Source organism: Eubalaena glacialis, chromosome 19 (assembly GCF_028564815.1).
Source record: "Eubalaena glacialis isolate mEubGla1 chromosome 19, mEubGla1.1.hap2.+ XY, whole genome shotgun sequence".
Taxonomy (NCBI): Eukaryota; Metazoa; Chordata; class Mammalia; order Artiodactyla; family Balaenidae; genus Eubalaena; species Eubalaena glacialis.
The window spans coordinates 17,139,259-17,157,098 of record NC_083734.1 but is presented as its reverse complement, the minus strand read 5'-3'; the positions used below and the strand labels follow the sequence as shown (position 1 = coordinate 17,157,098).

Genomic DNA, 17,840 nt, shown 5'->3' with positions numbered 1-17,840 from the left:
CAGGAGGACAGACACCAGGAAACCATTACTTACATACGAATGAAGAATGAAAGGTATGCTCATACTTCCTATCATTCCAATTCACATTCAACCAATGTTTCTTGAGAGCCTAGAATATGCCAGACACTATCACATGCTCATCACATTTAATCCTCACAACCATCTTGTAGGGGAGGTATCATTAGTACTATTTTAACAAATGAAAAACTGAGGCTCAGAGAGGATTAAGTGGCTTATTCAAAGCTCCCCAGATGATAAGTACAGAAGCAAGGGTTTGAATTCAGGCATGTTTAATCCCAAGTCCAGAACTTTACCCGCTCACCACACTGCCTCTATGAAAGGGTGAAGGGAACCTCTGCCACACCCAGCATCAGGCTGCACCCAACAGGTGTAGCCAGCCAGGAGGGAGGGGAGTAAAGGAGAAGGTCCCAGAGGTGACAGGTGCTTGGCCCCTTCTATGAGAGCAGTGCTAGGGCTCTCCCTGAGGGGTTAGAGAGAAGCGTGGAGGGAAGGGCCCTAGAATCCAACCCAGGGCTTTCCCCTAATGCTCCCTCTCAGTGCAAGAGGACTGTGAGGAACAGGGCAGAAGCACAAGCTGCCCCTGCTCCAGAGGGAGATAGAAAAGGGCCTTCAAGTTCAGGCCGGGTAAGGAGGCCCAGATGATGTGTCTTTTGAGGATGGGGGGGTGGGGGGTGGGGGGTGGGGGGATGAAGAGTGGGAGGGACCTGAGTCAGAAGAATGGGAAGGAGTGTTATACTTTGACTGCTGGAGTGGCAACAGAGCAGGCTGGAGACAAGTCATTTGTGGCAGGCCCCATTATGTGCCTCTCAATCTAACACCTCCCCTCCTGGCTGGAAAGGAAGGCTTCCTACTGTGATGCTGCCCTGCTCAGTCTATCTTCTCAGGCTTTTTCCAGGACTTGCGAGTCTCCAGGAAGATCTTGAACAGGGACAAGAGGATGGGCACAGCCATAGGCAGAAAGAGTGGGATGTAGATGGCAAACTTCTGGTCATCAGGGAAATAGAGGAGATGGAGGAGTGAGGGATCAAAAAAGGCACGCTCTGAGGATGTCACAGCTTCCTGGCTGGCAACGAAGGCAGAGGTCAGGTGCCCAGAGGCCAACTCCTCCGCTGCCTTCTGGACTGCAGCTACAGCCCTGTACACCTAGGAAGGGGGCAGGGGGTTACCAAAAAGTCCTAGGCATCGGTTGGTGGGGAGGGTGGGAGAGGGCCTCACTGTGTCTTCCGTCTACCAGGCAGGTTGCCTGTAGTTCGCCCAGGATATATGGAGGCCGGTATAAAAGGGCTAGGGGGTATCTTCTTAGTGCCTGCTTAACACCTCACACCCGCACTTAGACTCCTTACTGGGGAGCTGGCACTGACCTCTAGAGGAAGCCTGGGCACTCAAGGATGGCATGCCCACACATCCTCTGGACCTCAAATGGCTCTCTGGTTTCACCACACCCTGGGCCCTGCTGGCCACTCCAGTCCTACGCCACAGAATCCGTCCCCTGCCTGCTTACCTCAGATGCCACATCGTCCTTGATGACAATGTTGCTGATCTTGCCCAGAAGCTGGGCCAGGGAAGTGAGAGTGGTGGTGGCTGTGGCCAGGTTCTCCACTGACCGAGCCCAGAGCAGCCGGTCCAGCTCCCAGCTCATTATCCCTTCACTCTTAGACCCTGAAAACAGGCATTTTGGAGGCATCTGGGGCTGAGCAATCCCAAAGAGCAGCCTGTAGGAACAGCAAAGAAGGTCAAAGGGGCAGAAGGTGGGAGAAGATGGTTAGGATTCCTAGAATAACTATTAGGATTTTCGATCTCACCCAGAACCACAGGGGTTGTAGGAAGTGCCTTAGCGTCTTAGGGGGTGAGCAGCAACACTAAGTAACACAGAGCCCCAAGCCCCACTTTAACCAGTGGTTTTTCACTTTTACCTGTTTCTATATTGTTTCTATATTCTAAGATCTTGTGTGAAAAAAGGTTCCACGGCTAAAATATTTCTAATTAACACCAACTAGTTTAATCCCCTCACCCTGTCTACCCTCTCTTTGGACAAATGGGGCCCCTGAGCCTTAGTTAAGGGATGATCCAGGACCACCTCTGACAAGGCATTCGTGCTGTGCCTCTCTATTCCTGCACCATGGCAGACATTGCTAATCAATCAGAATCCTCTTTCCTGATGAGCCCAGACACAGCCTTAGAATACTCAACACAGGGCATCAGGAAGCCACTATCAATAGATCCGTTCGCACAAGAATTAACAGCTATTTTCTTAAGCATCCCTAATCACAGCCTATGGACCTGACATTCATGAGCCTATTTTTCCTAAAACACTTTTTGTCAACAACTAGTCTTTATTAAGAGAAGGATGAAGTGATCCTTGGAAACCTTTCTTGGTTTCATTGGGGCTCCAGGCACAGCCAAGGTATCCCTGCCAAGTGAGGGTTAACTGCAGTCAGCCCAGGAGACTGTGGTCAGTCTCAGTGGCCTCGCCCCCAAGTGGATCCCCCAGGACCTCACCGCAACTGAGCCAGGAACACCTCCATCACCCGCACCATGTCCACCTTGACTCTCACCGGCAGCTCCGAGCCATTGTAGGCTTTGGGGTCCACATTGTATAGCTGCAGGGGGAAATAAGGGTGCCTCAACATCACGCCAGGACCGTGCACAGCTCTGCCCTAGACACTCTGGAGGCCATGAGAGGAAAGGAAGACATACTCTGTGCTCTTTAAAAATTACAAACCTAATATTTTTGGAATACCTGCTATTAGGAGCTTTATATAAATTATCTCCTCTACTCCCTCAAAAATCTTGTTAAAGAAATATTTTTTATTCCATTTTACAGTTCCTACCCATGAGAAACTCCAATCTAACAGGGGAGACAACATTCCCAACCTTGTTAAGACTCCCACAAACAGGGCCAAGATCTAAGTTATACACAGTATAGTCCTAAGTCAGCGCAAACTGCAAGTGCAAAAGGGTCCTACTATATAAACACTGATGGAAATAAGAAGCAGTGGGGCTGGCGGGGGGCGGGGGGGCACACGAGCTCACAGCACCTCACCACCACCCCCCAACCCAGGCTGGGCCACAGAGGACACCAGAGGAACAACAGAAGGAACAGTCTCAAGGAACATCCCTGACGTTTGGGCTCTGGGGTCTCCGTGGTGTGACCATACCATAATGCCACCCCAGCGGGGACTGTGGAAGGCGTTGGTGGCCACTGGAGCCCCATCCTTGTCCTGAATGTACAGGGGGGAGTGGGCAAGCTCAGGAACATAGAGCAGAAAGTTGAGCACAGGGTAAAGGGAGGCAGCGCTGGATCCTGTGGCACAAAGAGAAGGGTAGTCAGCACACCAAACACGCTGGGTCTAGATCTTAGGTCCAGGTAAGCCTCTAACTTGCTGGTCACTCACTCTGGGCCTCATTTTCCCCAACTGATAATCACTAGGATATCCTCCAGGCCTGGGTTTCTGTGGTAAAGAACCTCAGCATTCTCCCAAGATGTGCCACATACATGAAGTGCAGTCCTCAGCCTCAAACTGCCCCCAAATCGCCTCTCCTCCAACAGCCTCCCACCTTTTTCGGCAGTGCCATAAAGCAGTCCCTTGGACCTTGTAGGAAAGAAGGGAGGGAAGGAGGGAAGAAGGGAGGGAGGGAGGGAGGAGGAATTCGCCAAGGCCTCATGTGCTGCCCCACCGATACCCCTTGGTCCACACTGGCCTAACCCTGGTGCCTAAAATTCCACAACTAGTGATATACTCCCTTTGGTTTGCCTCTATTACAGTTCTACTGTACTGTACTACCTACTCTTCTGAGGTACCAGCGCCAAAATGAAAAACTGGAACCCCAGCTTCAAGGTTCCTCAGCCTCAATCAACAGAACTGTCAATTCAAATTCTGCCTTCACGTACTTCTGCTGTTGTCTTTCCTACACGTGTGGCCATATTTTTCCTGGATGGCTTGCAGGGAGGGAGACGCAGCCTATCCATTTGTTTATAAAAAGTGCTGGGAATGTTTAATCAATGCTTTTGGATGTGACAGTGTGGAGATGGAGATGTCAACAGACTATCGTGAAAAAGGAGCCTAAATGCCCAGCACCTCCTCAATGCCCTTGGACCAACCCAACCTGGGAGCCATCGCTATATACAACCCGCCTCCCACCCCAGGCTGAGCCTTCAGGGTCCTTCCCCGGCCTGGCAGAAAGACCCTCATCGTCAGGAGCTCACCCAGCCGGGACTCCACTGGGTTGATGACATGGGGGAGGCTGTGTGCGGCCAAATAATAGCTGGAGGAAGCTGGGTCAAAGCGGGGGTTTACCCCCAACACTGCGTAGTAAAGGATCTGTAGAGCAAAGAGGGAGCATGCTATTTGTCTACTGAGCTATATTCCAATTTGTCCCCCCAAAAGATTTGAGGTGCCTTAAAAAGATAACCATTAGGCAGGGCAAAATATAAGAGACAAAAATCAAGGCCGAGAGAAAACAGGAGTAGGGAAAAAAATAACAAAGCTAAGGGTAAAGTTAACACACTAAATCCATGTTTTGAACACCACATTATTTTACCAGGCTTTCTCACAGCCTAAACAAAGAATAGCATAATTCAGTGTCCACAAGATCAAATCAAATCAGTTATTCAGAAGTAATTTCTCCCACTACCAAGACCTGATAAAAATTTCTCCCACCTTTTCCCTAAAAGGACACTGTGTAATTCAGAAGGCTACATTCATCACATCTTTATTGTTACTACATTAACATATTTCAGGAAGTTTTTTTGTTTGTTTTTTAATAAATTTTTAGGATGGCACAACTGGTGAATACAGTTCCAGAGGGAGCCATAAGGAAGTTACTTTTTTAACAAGCATTGACAAAACTCCCCAAGCTGGACACCAAGGAGGGAAAGTAGACCCCAGAACCATATACATACACAGGAATTTCCTGGCAAATCAGCAAGCTCAAAGAGTTGGAAGAACAGACTACACCTGTAAATGCCAAATATGGAGGGACTTGGAAAAGGATGGTGCAGCCGGGAAAAGGGCTTCTCACCTGGGAGTCCACAGAGAAGTTGCCCACAGCCCTGAGGGCATTCAGGAAGGGCTGCACGTAGCGCTGGACAGCCCCCTCGATGTCCCAGTGGACGTCATGGGACTTGGGGTCAGGGTTGAGTAAACTGAAGGTGATTTCATAGCCTATAAAAACAGGAGTCAGGGAAGCCAGAGGCATCTGTGGATCAAAGGCAGCCTGTACCCCTGGCTGAGTTGAACTTGGTTCTCCTCTGAAATGGGGCTGGTTGCCATCATGGACGCAAAGGGAGGATAAAACTGGGATGAGGAACACTGAGTGCTTTAAGAAAAAGATGAAACCACAGAAGAAAGGAGTGAAGCGTTTGCATGCAGATTCCCCTCCTGCCCCACTGTCTCCACATAATTCACTTCCCTCTCCCTTCCCGTGGCACAGCCCGGTCACCCTACCCAAGCTGGACTTGAGAGGCCGCCTCTTATCAGAGCTCCACTTGTCCTCTGGGAGGTGGTCAGCCAAGGCTGCAGCAAGCACGTCCTCAGTCAAAGACATGGCCTGGGCTACTTGGATTACACGGCGGCCAATGATGTTAAAGGCCTCCCGGTGCATTATCCCCCGCACAACTGCCATCCTCTTGGGCCCAATGTAGCTCATCATGTCCTATGAGGGGCAAGCAAGGGACAGAATGCCCATGGCTCAGGGAAGAAAGCAGAAGAGCACTCTGGCTCCTGTCTTTGAGAATCTGGCCTTTTGCCACCGACCAACAGGCCTGCACCTCTCTCTAGATTCATTGCGAACTATTATGTCAACATTTCTGAGCTATGGGTATATATGAGTGTTTTCATTCATTTCAGTTCCCTTCTTCTTCCCAGTTGACATAGGTGCAGGCAACAGCTATATCTTCATGGGCTGGAAACTAAGGGACGGCATGCTGAGCAAGAATAAACAAACAACTGGAAAGTTTGATATAAGTAAATGGCAAATGGCAAAGAGGCAAGTACAAGAATTTTCACAGCAGCATTATTTGTAATAGGATAAAACTGGAGACAATCCAAATGCCTGTCAGCAACAGAATGGATAAATTGTGATATGTTTATACAATGAAACATTAGACAGAATTTTAAATGAATGCATTAGATTCAACTAGACATATTATCATAGATGATTCAAACATAAAGGTCAAGCAAAATGAAAACTGGAGAAGAACATGTGCTGCATTATGGCATTTATATAAAGTTCAAAAATATATAAAATTAAACATATTGTTTATAGAGATATATGTGATAAAACTTGAAAGAAAATTATGAAAATGATACATACAAACTATGGTCACCTTTGGCTGCAAGGGAATGGGATATAATCATGGAGATGCACAGGGCTGTATTATAGTTTGCAAGCTGGGGGTGGGTACATGGATGTTTATTAAAATTTTCCTTCATCTTTTTGTAATAATTAAATATTTCATTATAAATTAAAAAATAATTTATATTGGTAAATATACTGGTACAGCTTCCACCAAGCCTTTTGTTCAGAAACTGAAAAGGTCAATGTATTGCTCATATTATCATCACAGCCCATTCAAACCAGCTTCTTTAACCCTACTGATTTTTTTTCCACTTTAAATTGGAACTTTAGGACTTCCCTGGTAGTGCAGTAGTTAAGAATCCGCCTGCCAATGCAGGGGACATGGGTTCGAGCCCGGGTCCGGGAAGATCCCACATGCCGCAGAGCAACTAAGCCTGTGTGCCACAACTACTGAGCCTGCGCTCTAGAGTTCGTGCTCCACAACAAGAGAAACCACTGCAATGAGAAGCCCGCGCACCTCAACGAAGAGTAGCCCCCGCTCACCACAACTAGAGAAAGCCCACGCGCAGCTACGAAGACCCAATGTAGCCAAAATAAATAAATAAATAAATTTATTTTTTTAAAAAAAAAATGGAACTTTAACCACATACAAGCCTTGGATTTAGAAAGACCCAGAGTCAATGAAAACAATCCCTATTTGCATTCTTTTTAAAAAATACTTGAGGAGAGTTTTCTGTAGCAAACGGAAGGAATGGGCAGCAATACTGCAAGGAGACTTAGGAGAGGACAAGCTGAAGGGAGAAGGCATGTCCGCAGCCTCTCTGCTTACCCTACCTGAGGGAGAAGTGAGGAGTGTTCAGAGATCACGTACACTGTCAGGGAGCCCTCTGCTTGCTCCGATGGCTCAGCAAACATGGTTTCTGCCTCTGGGGACAAGAACAGGTGGTGTACCAGGAGCGAAAACACCATTCCCTCTCCCTCTGGCTCCCACACGGTGCCTAACTCATCACTCCACCTCCCACTCACACCCAGCTGACACTGTGGCCAGGCTTGGCCCTCGGTGGCCCAGGCTGAGACACAAGGTCTACATTAGTAGGTAAAAGGAGGAAAACCATACGATCATTTCAATAGATGTCTCAAAATAAACTCAGTGAACATTCTTGATAAAAATAAGATGCACACTTAATGACAAAACACTATAGTTCCATTAAAATTAGCACGAAAACAAGGACGCCTGCTATCTCCTCTATTATTCAGCACTGTTCTTCCTGAAGTTCCTGACCAATGCAGTAAGTGAAAAAAGAGAAACATGAATATTTGAAAGAAAGGTATCTCATTCCCAGCTTTCCCAGAGAGATTTTGGAGTTAAGACAAGTTATGGAGGGAGTTCCCTGGTGGGCTAGTGGTTAGGATTCTGGGCTTTCACTGCCGTGGCCCAGGTTCAATCCCTGGTCAGGGAACTGAGATCCTTGCAGGATGCATGGCACAGGCACAAAAAAAAAAAAAAAAGGACAAGATATGGAAACTACACACTTAGAGATCAGAAGGAAAAAGAGGGCTTCCTGTTAAAATGATCACCCCTCCTAGTACCTTGTATACCGCCCAATGACAGGGCCTCCTCCTCATGATCCAAAGCCCTCCGATAGGCCTTCTGGAAACGGCATTTGATTTTCAATTTGTCTTAGAGAAAAGAAAGAAGCATGATGAGAAAAGCAAGTGTCAGACTCTGCCCACCCTTCCAGCCCTAATGCTGTCCAGTGTCCGAGAAGAGCAAGATGATTGTTTGCAGAGAAATACCAAGAAGCAACAGCCAATTCTAATGATTTCTGCATGGATGATATAAACACATGACACTCCACCTCTTCCACCTGCCCAGCTCTTGCCTCTCGCTGTGCACCTTCAACCTGAAGTACCCTCCCCACAGGGAAATCTATTACAATATTCATTACATTAGTAGGTAAAAGGAGGAAAACCATATGATCATTTCAATAGATGCCTCAAAATAAACTCAGTGAACATTCTTAATAAAAATAAGATGCACACTTAATGACAAAACACTATAGTTCCATTAAAATTAGCACGAAAACAAGGACGCCTGCTATCTCCTCTATTATTCAGCACTGTTCTTCCTGAAGTTCCTGACCAATGCAGTAAGTGAAAAAAGAGAAACATGAATATTTGAAAGAAAGAGACAAAATGGCCACTTTTTGAAGTAGTATAATTATTTTCAAAGGGAATCAAAGAGAACCAACTAAAAAACTATTACAAGAAAATGCAAGAATGGGTAGCTTTCTAATAAATACCAGCAATATCCAATTAAAAAAGCAAGTATTTTTAAAAATCCCAATTGCAGTAACAATAAAGAATATAAAAATATCCAGGAATACATGTACAAAACTGTAAGAAAAAAAAAAAACAGGACTGTACTCAATGACATAAAAGAAGATCTGAATAAAATGGAAACACATACAAGGCTCCTAGATGGAAAAACTAAATATTCTCAGGATGTCAATTCTCTCCAAGTTAATCTAAACATGTAAGGCAATCCCAAAGGGATTTTTTTCGCCACCTGGAACTTGACAAGCTGAACCTAAAATTTATTGGGAAAGTTCTTCCTTACAGAATTCCAGAAGAATGCAGAAGAAATGGCAGAATTTAAAAATTGCCATTTTGCAACCTAATGAAATGGATTCCAGTATCAACAGATGCTAAAATCATCAGGTGAAAGGTTGACAGAGAACTAAAATACAGAAATCAAGCTGACAATATCTGAACTAAATAATCATCTTTGTATCACCCAAAGTGAAACAACCAGGCCACTACATGATATAACACGATAGGAAGTACAACACACCAACTGAAAGTATTCTTGCCTAAAAAACTAGTGTATATATGTCCATGTCACTCTCTCACTTCATCCCAGCTTACCCTTCCCCCTCCCCGTGTCCTCAAGTCCATTCTCTACGTCTGCGTCTTTATTCCTGTCCTGCCCCTAGGTTCTTCAGAACCACTTTTTTTTTTTTTAGATTCCATATATATGTGCTGGCATCCAGTATTTGCTGTTCTCTTTCTGACTTACTTCACTCTGTATGACAGACTCTAGGTCCATCCACCTCACTACAGATAACTCAATTTCGTTTCTTTTTATGGTTGAGTAACATTCCATTGCATATATGTGCCTATATACACTACCAAATGTAAAATAGATAGCTAGTGGGAAGCAGCTGCATAGCACAGGGAGATCAGCTCGGTGCTTTGTGACCACCTAGAGGGGTGGGATAGGGAGGGTGGGAGGGAGATGCAAGAGGGAGGGTATATGGAGATATATGTATACATATAGCTGATTCACTTTGTTATACAGCAGAAACTAACACAACATTGTAAAGCAATTATACTCCAATAAAGATGTTAAAAAAAAAAAAAAAAACTGAACCTGGGGACTTCCCTGGCAGTCCAGTGGTTGGGACTCTGTGCTTCCACTGCAGGGGGCACGGGTTCGATCCCTGGTCGGGGAACTAAGATCCTGCATGCCACAAAGTGTGGCCAAAAAATAAATTTAGGACTTCCCTGGTGGCGCAGTGCTTAAGAATCCGCCTGCCAATTCAGGGGACACGGGTTCGAGCCCTAGTCCAGGAGGATCCCACATGCTGCAGAGCAACTAAGCCCGTGCGCCACAACTACTGAGCCTGCGCTCTAGAGCCCTCGAGCCACAACTACTGAGCCAACGTGCTGCAACTACTGAGCCCGCGTGCTGCAACTACTGAAGCCTGCGTACCTAGAACCCATGCTCCGCAAAAAGAGAAGCCACCGCAATGAGAAGCCCTTGCACCACAACAAAGAGTAGCTCCCGCTCACTGCAACTAGAGAAAGACTGCACGCAGCAACGAAGACCCAACGCAGCCAAATTATAAATTAAATAAATAAAATTTTAAAAATTAAAAAAAAAAACTGATTTTAATCAAACCTCTAGATCTAACTACGAGTTTATAAGAAATATGGATACTAGAGAAATAAGTTAAATGAAACCAGGAGGAAGAAATCTGCCAAATCCAGAACGTGAGATGTTCTATCAAACAAATGACCTGGTTTCTCCAACAAATCAACGAAAACAAGTATATTGGGATGGGGTAGGGAGAGCTGGTATATAATAAAAGAGACAAGAGCCTTAAAATGGGGATCATAATGTTAGGATTAAATGAGGCAACACGTGTAAAGTGTTTCACTGAGTTTCTGGCATATAATGAACAACTAATATTAGCTATCATTATTACTAACTAGTGTTATCCCTCCCTCTCCTCCTCATTTAACTTGAATTCCTACATCCTTTAAAAATCTGGCTTAAGCGCTTCCCTGGTGGCGCAGTGGTTAAGAATCTGCCTGCCAATGCAGGGCACACGGGTTCGATCCCTGGTCTGGGAAGATCCCACATGCCGCGGAGCGACTAAGCCCGTGAGCCACAACTACTGAGCCTGCGCGTCTGGAGCCTGTGCTCCGCAACCGGAGAGGCCGCGACGGTGAGAGGCCCGCGCACCGCGATGAAGAGTGGCCCCCGCTCGCCGCAACTGGAGAAAGCCCTCGCACAGAAATGAAGACCCAACACAGCCAAAAATAAATATAAATAAATTAATTAATTAAAAAAAAAATCTGGCTTAAAAATTACAGCCCTCAAAACCTTCTCTACCTTTCTTTCCTCCAGACAGTTACAGTCTCTTTCTTAAGTACAATCTCTGTTTCTTATATACTTATATACTTCCGTGATTTCTTTGTCTCTCTCCCCTACCTATGAATTTCTTGAAACCAATATCAATTTCTTATTCATCCCCAAATTCCTGATACCTACGTGCCTAACACTCCGTATTTAACGTTAAACTGAATAAGGCCTGTATGTAAGTCCAAATTGATTCCAAACCCTGTGTTCATTCCACTACATCCCACATCCTCCCCTATCCCGTAATGAGCATCACCTACTTCTGATCAGGTAGCACAACTTTTTATGAATAAAACTGCCCCTTTAATGGTGAATACTGAATTTAAAGCTGCTTTTTTTCTTAGCAAACACACTGTTCATTCAAAGTAGCCTTTTAATAAGTTTGTAATCACCTTTACGGGATACCCATGCTCCTCCTATCCAACCTATCTGCGGACTGAACTCAGACCAGAAAGGCAGCCCTGATCAGGAACTCACACTTCAGAGGGATCTCTCTCTCATGCACAACGGTGAAGGGCAGCTTTTCCTGGTCGTCCAATGGCACTGATTCCTGGGTAAACACGACAGTGACCGGCACCATGAGCCGGAGCTGCGGGAAGAAGCATCAGGGCCATCAGTGAGTCTCCATCTTGCCGGTGGGCTGTCCCCTGGTCCTCCACCACCGAGGTCTTACCTGCAGGGAATTCAGCCCACTGATCTGGGAGTAAGGCAATGGGGCCCGGTAGGTCTCCGTGGTCTTCCACCAGAGCGGCAGCCCCAGCACGATGACCACCGCGGCGAAGAAGAGGGCGGCGCGCTTGCCTCGAACCACCTCTGGGGACACGGGGGGATCCACTGACGCGCCGCCAGAGGTGGGCTCGGGTGCCGGCCCCACCCCCGACGCGGAGGAGCCCCAGCAACCGGTACTCAGAACCTCTCAGCCCGCATTCGAAGGGATTCCCCGGCGAGGGGCCCGGACCCTAGTCTGAAGGGATCCTGCCTGAGACGAACCCCGAACCCCCATCCGCGGGACCTCTGGCACAACACAGTCCCCACCCCCGCATTCCTCCCTCGCAATCCGCGAGCCGCAGCCCCCTCCCGAATGCCACCGCACCTAGGTCTGTAGCTGCGGCCCCGGGGGCCGCCATACTCGCTTCCCACCGCTCTTGCCGCCGAGGGGAGGAGCTGCGTTGGCTTCCCCCAATCGGAAACCCGCAAGGAGTGGGCGTGCCCACGGCAGCGATCGCGACCAATCACGAGAAGCGCTCCGGACGAAAACCGACGAAGGGTGGGCGGGGTGCGCAGGGAGCTTCTCCCGGAGCGTGAAAGGACGCTGCCCCGGCGATTGAGGAGCCGTGCGGGTTTCGGTTTTGCTGGAAGACACCCTCCGCTTCCTTGTGGAACCCACTCCTAGCCCAGGGAATAAGAGCGCAAACTCTGCAGTTGTTAAATACTAGCCGGGAGACCACGGGAAGCTCTTAAGTCTCAGTGTTCTCATCTGAAAAATGGAGATACTTGACTAAAATGAGGTCATTCATGGAAAGAGCACACCGAAAGTCGCTTATCACGATCATTGTTCATCATCCCTATTATAGAGCTCCTCTTCCGGAGGAGCAAGCTAATAGTACCTTTTTAGGATATTTAGCTCATTTAATATTTTTAAAATTCATTTGAATTCATTTACAACTTGTTAAAGTCTGAATACCTCACTTAAAATTCTTGAAAATTCATGAGCACAGAATTCTGGATGATCCTGATCACTTGGGTTCAAATCCCAGCTTCACCACTTTACCTGAGTGAGCTTGAGAAGTTAATTAACCTCTCTGTGCTTGTTTCCGCATATTAAAATAGGGATAGCAGGGAATTTCCTGGTGGTCCAATGGTTAGGACTCTGAAGGCGGCGTGGGTTCGATTCGGGGACCTAAGATCCCGCATGCCACGTGACGTGGCCAAGAAAAATAAAATTGTTTTAATAAATAAATAAATAAAATAGGGATAGCAATAGTATCTACTTTATGTAGAATTGTTGTAGTAAATGAGTTAACAACTGTAAAGTGATTAGAATAGGGCCTGGCAGGAGACTGCTATGTAAGTTTGAGCTATTTTTATTAATACAAGATCAGGCCACACTGGGCCTACACTCCCATATTGCAATAATTAGCTGGGCGGAGCATTGGTTGGGCACTTCACACAGAGCATGGCCTCCCCAGTTCACACAGAACACACAGCAGGTTCTCTCATCTTTTCATCTGCTCAGATAGACCCAGGTGCTCCACCTACAGCCCCACGTCCAAGCTAAGTGGTCAAAGTTCATTATGAGACTTCACCAGGTCTGCTCTTGCCCAGACCCTTAAATTGGCTCCCTCTGTACCCCTATCTATCCCAAATGGGAGTGAGCAATAGCTCTCGGCAACCTCCTAGATACCCTGCTGTGTCGGGCATCGCTGAGCCCTGGCGATTTTCCCTGTTGGGCAACCCAGGTGCTCCTTCTGCAGTGGCTCCCCCTGGTGAAATGTGTCAAGCCTCAGCAGGGCTCAACACAGCTGAGAGGTGAGAGACTCCTCCCATCGCCTCTTATCCCAGTTTGGGGCCATGTGCAAAAGCTGCGTTCAGAAGTAGCTTGAGTCCGGCCTCACTCCATCCTTCTGCACCTGCTGCCAAGTGCCTCTGAAGTGGCAGTTCCCAAAAGACTCACAGCCCTCCATACTGCCACGCTCCAGCCTCGGACATCAACAGCAAGAGCCTGAGCTGAGAATGGTGACTGGGTGTGCCCCTCCCTCCCCAAACTTAAAGCCCAGTAAAACTCAAAACCCACCCTCTCCACCTCCACAGTCGGAGAGGGCTCAGAGACAGTAGTCAGCAGAGATCAGAAACTGGGAGGTGGGAATTGGATGTGTAAAAAAGACAGACAAAGTAGCATGTTTTGCTACCATTTATTTGCTATGTGGTATGTACCCAAAGCATGAGTCAGCTCTGGTGCCCTACCCTCTGATCCCAGGAGAGAGGGTGGGCAAGGAGAGCCCAAGGAGAAGCAACCCCGTGATGGGGAAATTGTGGGGGCTGGCAGAGGCAGGGGGGAGACCCAGGCATCCTGCTCTGACTTCTAGCAAGTTCTCCTGCCCTCAGTCATGAGGGGCTCCCTATCCTCCCATCCAATGGTCCCAGGTGCAGCAATCGGAGAGGGCAGGGGAGCAGAAAAAAGGAAGATGACTCAGTGCTGGGTGGAGGCATCTCCACTCTACATGGCTACTTGGCCCTGGCCGTAACTACAGGCAAAATTGGGTGCAGGTGGCCGGGCCGAGGGCTGTGGTATGGAGTGGGTACTCAGTAGGCGTGGTTGGCAACGTAGAGGGATTGTGCTGCCGCTCCACCATCTTCTCCGCTGCCTTCATACTTGCCCTGGGCCGCAAGGCCATTCACCTGCAAAAGGAAGGCGGTAAGTAGGCCAACCCAGTCCACAGGTGCTGAACCGTCCCAGACTACAGCCTCTGGGTGCTGACCCTGCCTGGCTACACACCACCTCCCCACCCACCACCTCTAGCTCCCAACCTCGGCCCGCTTGATGAACTCCTCAGTGGCAGCCCCAGCATTATCCCGTTGCCCTCGCCAGGTGTTGAGTGCAGAGGCCTGCAGGGCACGCCCATAGGAGAAGGTGAGGGCCCAGGGCCGGGGAAGGGGGCATTGGTTGATAGCATTGAGGTTGAGAGATGCCTCCTCTTCACTCTGACCCCCAGACAGAAAGGTCACTCCTAGGGTGGAGAAGAGAAGACAAACTGATTGATCGCTCCTTATTTTTCCAGGGTAAGGAACCCCTGGAGGCCACAAGAACGGGGGAAGAAAGTGAGTACGGGTCTTAGGGAAAGGAACAGGTTTGGAAGCAGGGTGGTACCTGAGACAGCGGGGGGCACAGTGCGACGCAGGGCAGTGACAGTTGCCATGGCGATCTCCTCTGGGCTATACTTAATGGGACAGGCATGGCCAGGGGTCACCATGTTGGGCTTGAGCAGGGTCCCCTCCAGGTACACGTGATGGTCACTCAGGGCCTTGAACACTGCAGCCAGGACCTGGGGATCAGAGGAGGTTTACTAAGGTTCTGGGCCCCTGCCACTCACTATATTATGTTCCCTGTCTAGGGCTGGGTGGGCATGACTCTGAGGGTGGGTACAGGTCAGACTCACAGGTACATTCTGGGATCAAGTAAAAGAGTGCTTGAGGAAGGTGCCTGCATCTGAGCCAGGGACTGTGGGGAACAGGCTCCCTGTCAGGCTTTCTCTGTGGGATATGTCTGTGCCCAGGTGTGGACTCACCTTCTCTGTAACATACTGGCAACGTTTGAGGTCATGGTCTCCATCAGGCAGGATCTCAGGTTCCACAATAGGCACAATCCCATTCTGCAGGTAAGAGCAGAGTAGCTTGGGATGGGCAGTAGGTAAGATGGAAGAAAGCCATGTAACACTCTCGCCACCAGGCACAGGGCACCCATCTGACCCCCTCTCACACACATAGGCACACCTGCTGGCAGATGCTGGCATAGCGGGCCAGCACGTTGGCATTCTCCAGAATGGCAAGTGCTGAGGGTGTGCGTTCACTGATTTTCAGCACGCAGCGCCACTTGGCGAAGTCGGCGCCATCCTTCTTGTACTGGGCACAGCGTTCCGAGAGCCCATCCAGCCCTGCAGGCATAGTCCCAGCCTCATTACTCTGCTCCTCTTTGCCAGCAGCAACCACCCAACAACCCTGTGGTCCTGAAGCCCACCCCTCCTGTACCTTGAGTGGTGGTTTCTCCATCAGTCCCGGCTAGAGGCACTACACCCTTGTCAACCTGCAGGGGAAACACAGGCACAGAACTGAACCCAGGCAGGATTCCTCTTGCCACCCCTCACACCCACACGCCTATTTCCATGCTCAGCCCCCATCCAGGGCCAGTGGCTGCACCTTGATGCCCACGACAATGCCCTTATCCTGGATGGTACGGACGAAGAGGACACCATTATCATCTTTCTGGTAGAGTGTCTCATGGAAGAATATGACACCTCCAATGCACTTCTTCACACGATCATCGGCACTGAACAGGACCTGACGGTACAACCGGCGGTTCTCCTCTGTGTTCTCCACCCCAATTTGGCTCAGCCGCTTGGCCATGCTGCCTGGGGGCAAACAAAGTAGGGTGGTAAGGTAATCCCCAGGGCTCCCTGGACACCTCTTCCCCACCTGACCACAGGCCCCGACCTACCTACAGACTCATCTGCGGCCAGAATGCCTTTGCCTGGGGCCACAATCCGGAGGGCAATGTCAGACAACTCCTTTTTCTGCTCAGCAGAAAGGGCTGGGTACGAGTGGGGCATGGTGACAGTTCTGTGGAATGGAGACAAGGTATCAAAGCTGGACCCCACCCACTACCTCCTCTGCTTCCTCTCCTGTCCACATGGAGAGGAATGGCCTTTTCCTTCCACCCCAACAAGGAGGGGCTGGGAACAGGGCAGCAGCAGTCCTTGACGTGGGTCCTGGGCATTAAAATGGCACCAATCCCTCTGACAGCTAGCAGGCTCAGGGCCCCAGTTCCCACATCTCCTTTTGTCCCTGATGGGCACCCTTCCCAGCCCCAGGGTGGGGGTGGGGAGGTGAGCAGCCCCAAAGCTGCAGGTCTTCTTATGAAACTACTGCCCAAATAAAGATGCCAACCCTTTTTTCACTGAATTTGGCCCCTTCTTCAGGTGGGCGTAAGCCCTGGCCTTTCCAGCTTCCCTCTTCTCATCCTCAGCAGGGCCCTGAGAGAAAATGCACTTACGTCAGAGGCTTCAGAATGAGGCAAAATTACCCATCACCCCTCTTCCCTCAGCTTCTGGAGGGAAAGAGTGGGGGTAGGGAGGAGGAGTGGCACAAAAAACGGCCACAGGCTTCCATAACCTCTTCTCCATTCCCTGAACCTAACTGCCTAGGCAGTCAGGAGAATGGGAGCAGAGGATCAGGGTTGAAAGGAATGAGGAGAGAGCCTGAGAGGAGAGAGAGGGAGAGATGCAGGAGCAGCAGGGAGGAGACTTGTGGGGAGATGATGGTGAGACAGGCTAACTAGTCAGGTGGAAGGACCTAGACCAGGGGGACCATGAAGGGAGGAGAACTGGAGAGGGAACTCAGCCTAGGAGAGGGAGCAGGCTGGTCTGGGTGAGAGAGGCTAACCCCAAGGAAAAATCCAGTAGGCAGAAGATTTGGGATTGGAAAAGCTGCATAAGAGCTTAAGAGGAAGGAGTGGTATGGGAGAAGCTGAGCAGTGGTGTGGGGTTTCCAGTGGACAGAAAGGAGAGAGAATGTAAGGAGAGAGCTGAGAAGGCACATCCAGGGGCCCCCAGGAGCAGGGTAAGGAAGGCAGAAAGAAGAGTCAGGGAGAGGAAGCGGAGATGCTGAGCAACTCCCGCTTCGCCCCGGGCCTCACCTGTGCGCAGCGAGTTAGCTGCGGCAGCCACAGGAGCAGCTCGGGTTCAGGTCCGCAGCAGCTGTGGCTCCAAGCCCGGCTCCCGTAAATGAGGCTGCGGCTACTGCAGAGCTACGTGACTCCCCCGGAGGGCGGGGCCAGCACCACCCCGCCTTGGCCGCGCCTTCTCCCAGGACTGGAGTCAGTGGCAAGGCCTCGCCCACAGAGGCGGGGCGACGAGGTGGAGTGACTACTCAGCCGGGATCTCCGAGGTGGTTGGTTGCGCACTGTCCCCCTCCCACCTTGTGGGCCAGCCACCAAGGCCCCATGGGCAGGAAATGGCCTCGCCTCATTTCTGCCACAATCGCCTTTACCATGTGCAGAGCACTGTGATGGCTGTTGGGGACGAAGCCTGGTCTGGTG

At 49.4% G+C, this 17,840-nt stretch overlaps 2 protein-coding genes across 3 annotated transcripts; both read right to left on the bottom strand.

Annotated features, from left to right (window-relative positions):
- Positions 1 to 219: 219 nt before the first annotated feature.
- On the bottom strand, positions 220 to 12,203 carry PIGS (phosphatidylinositol glycan anchor biosynthesis class S). Of its 2 annotated transcripts, XM_061176061.1 has the most exons (12): positions 12,123 to 12,203; positions 11,703 to 11,842; positions 11,507 to 11,618; positions 7,912 to 8,001; positions 7,156 to 7,247; positions 5,469 to 5,676; positions 5,044 to 5,186; positions 4,229 to 4,343; positions 3,180 to 3,325; positions 2,521 to 2,621; positions 1,523 to 1,733; positions 220 to 1,164 (listed from the first exon to the last, which is right to left on the bottom strand). In XM_061176061.1, the coding sequence occupies exons 1-12, from the start codon at positions 12,154 to 12,156 to the stop codon at positions 889 to 891; spliced, it is 1,668 nt and encodes a 555-aa protein (XP_061032044.1). In that variant the 5' UTR covers positions 12,157 to 12,203; the 3' UTR covers positions 220 to 888. The 2 variants fall into 2 exon arrangements, with proteins under 2 accessions (XP_061032044.1, XP_061032045.1); XM_061176062.1 differs by lacking the exons at positions 3,180 to 3,325; positions 4,229 to 4,343.
- Positions 12,204 to 13,925: 1,722 nt separating this feature from the next.
- ALDOC (aldolase, fructose-bisphosphate C) lies at positions 13,926 to 17,548 on the bottom strand. Its single transcript, XM_061177103.1, has 9 exons — positions 17,439 to 17,548; positions 16,242 to 16,363; positions 15,944 to 16,155; positions 15,776 to 15,830; positions 15,521 to 15,681; positions 15,316 to 15,399; positions 14,898 to 15,072; positions 14,558 to 14,757; positions 13,926 to 14,428 (listed from the first exon to the last, which is right to left on the bottom strand). Exons 2-9 carry the CDS (start codon positions 16,351 to 16,353, stop codon positions 14,333 to 14,335), a joined length of 1,095 nt encoding a protein of 364 aa, XP_061033086.1. The 5' UTR covers positions 16,354 to 16,363; positions 17,439 to 17,548; the 3' UTR covers positions 13,926 to 14,332.
- Positions 17,549 to 17,840: the final 292 nt, after the last annotated feature.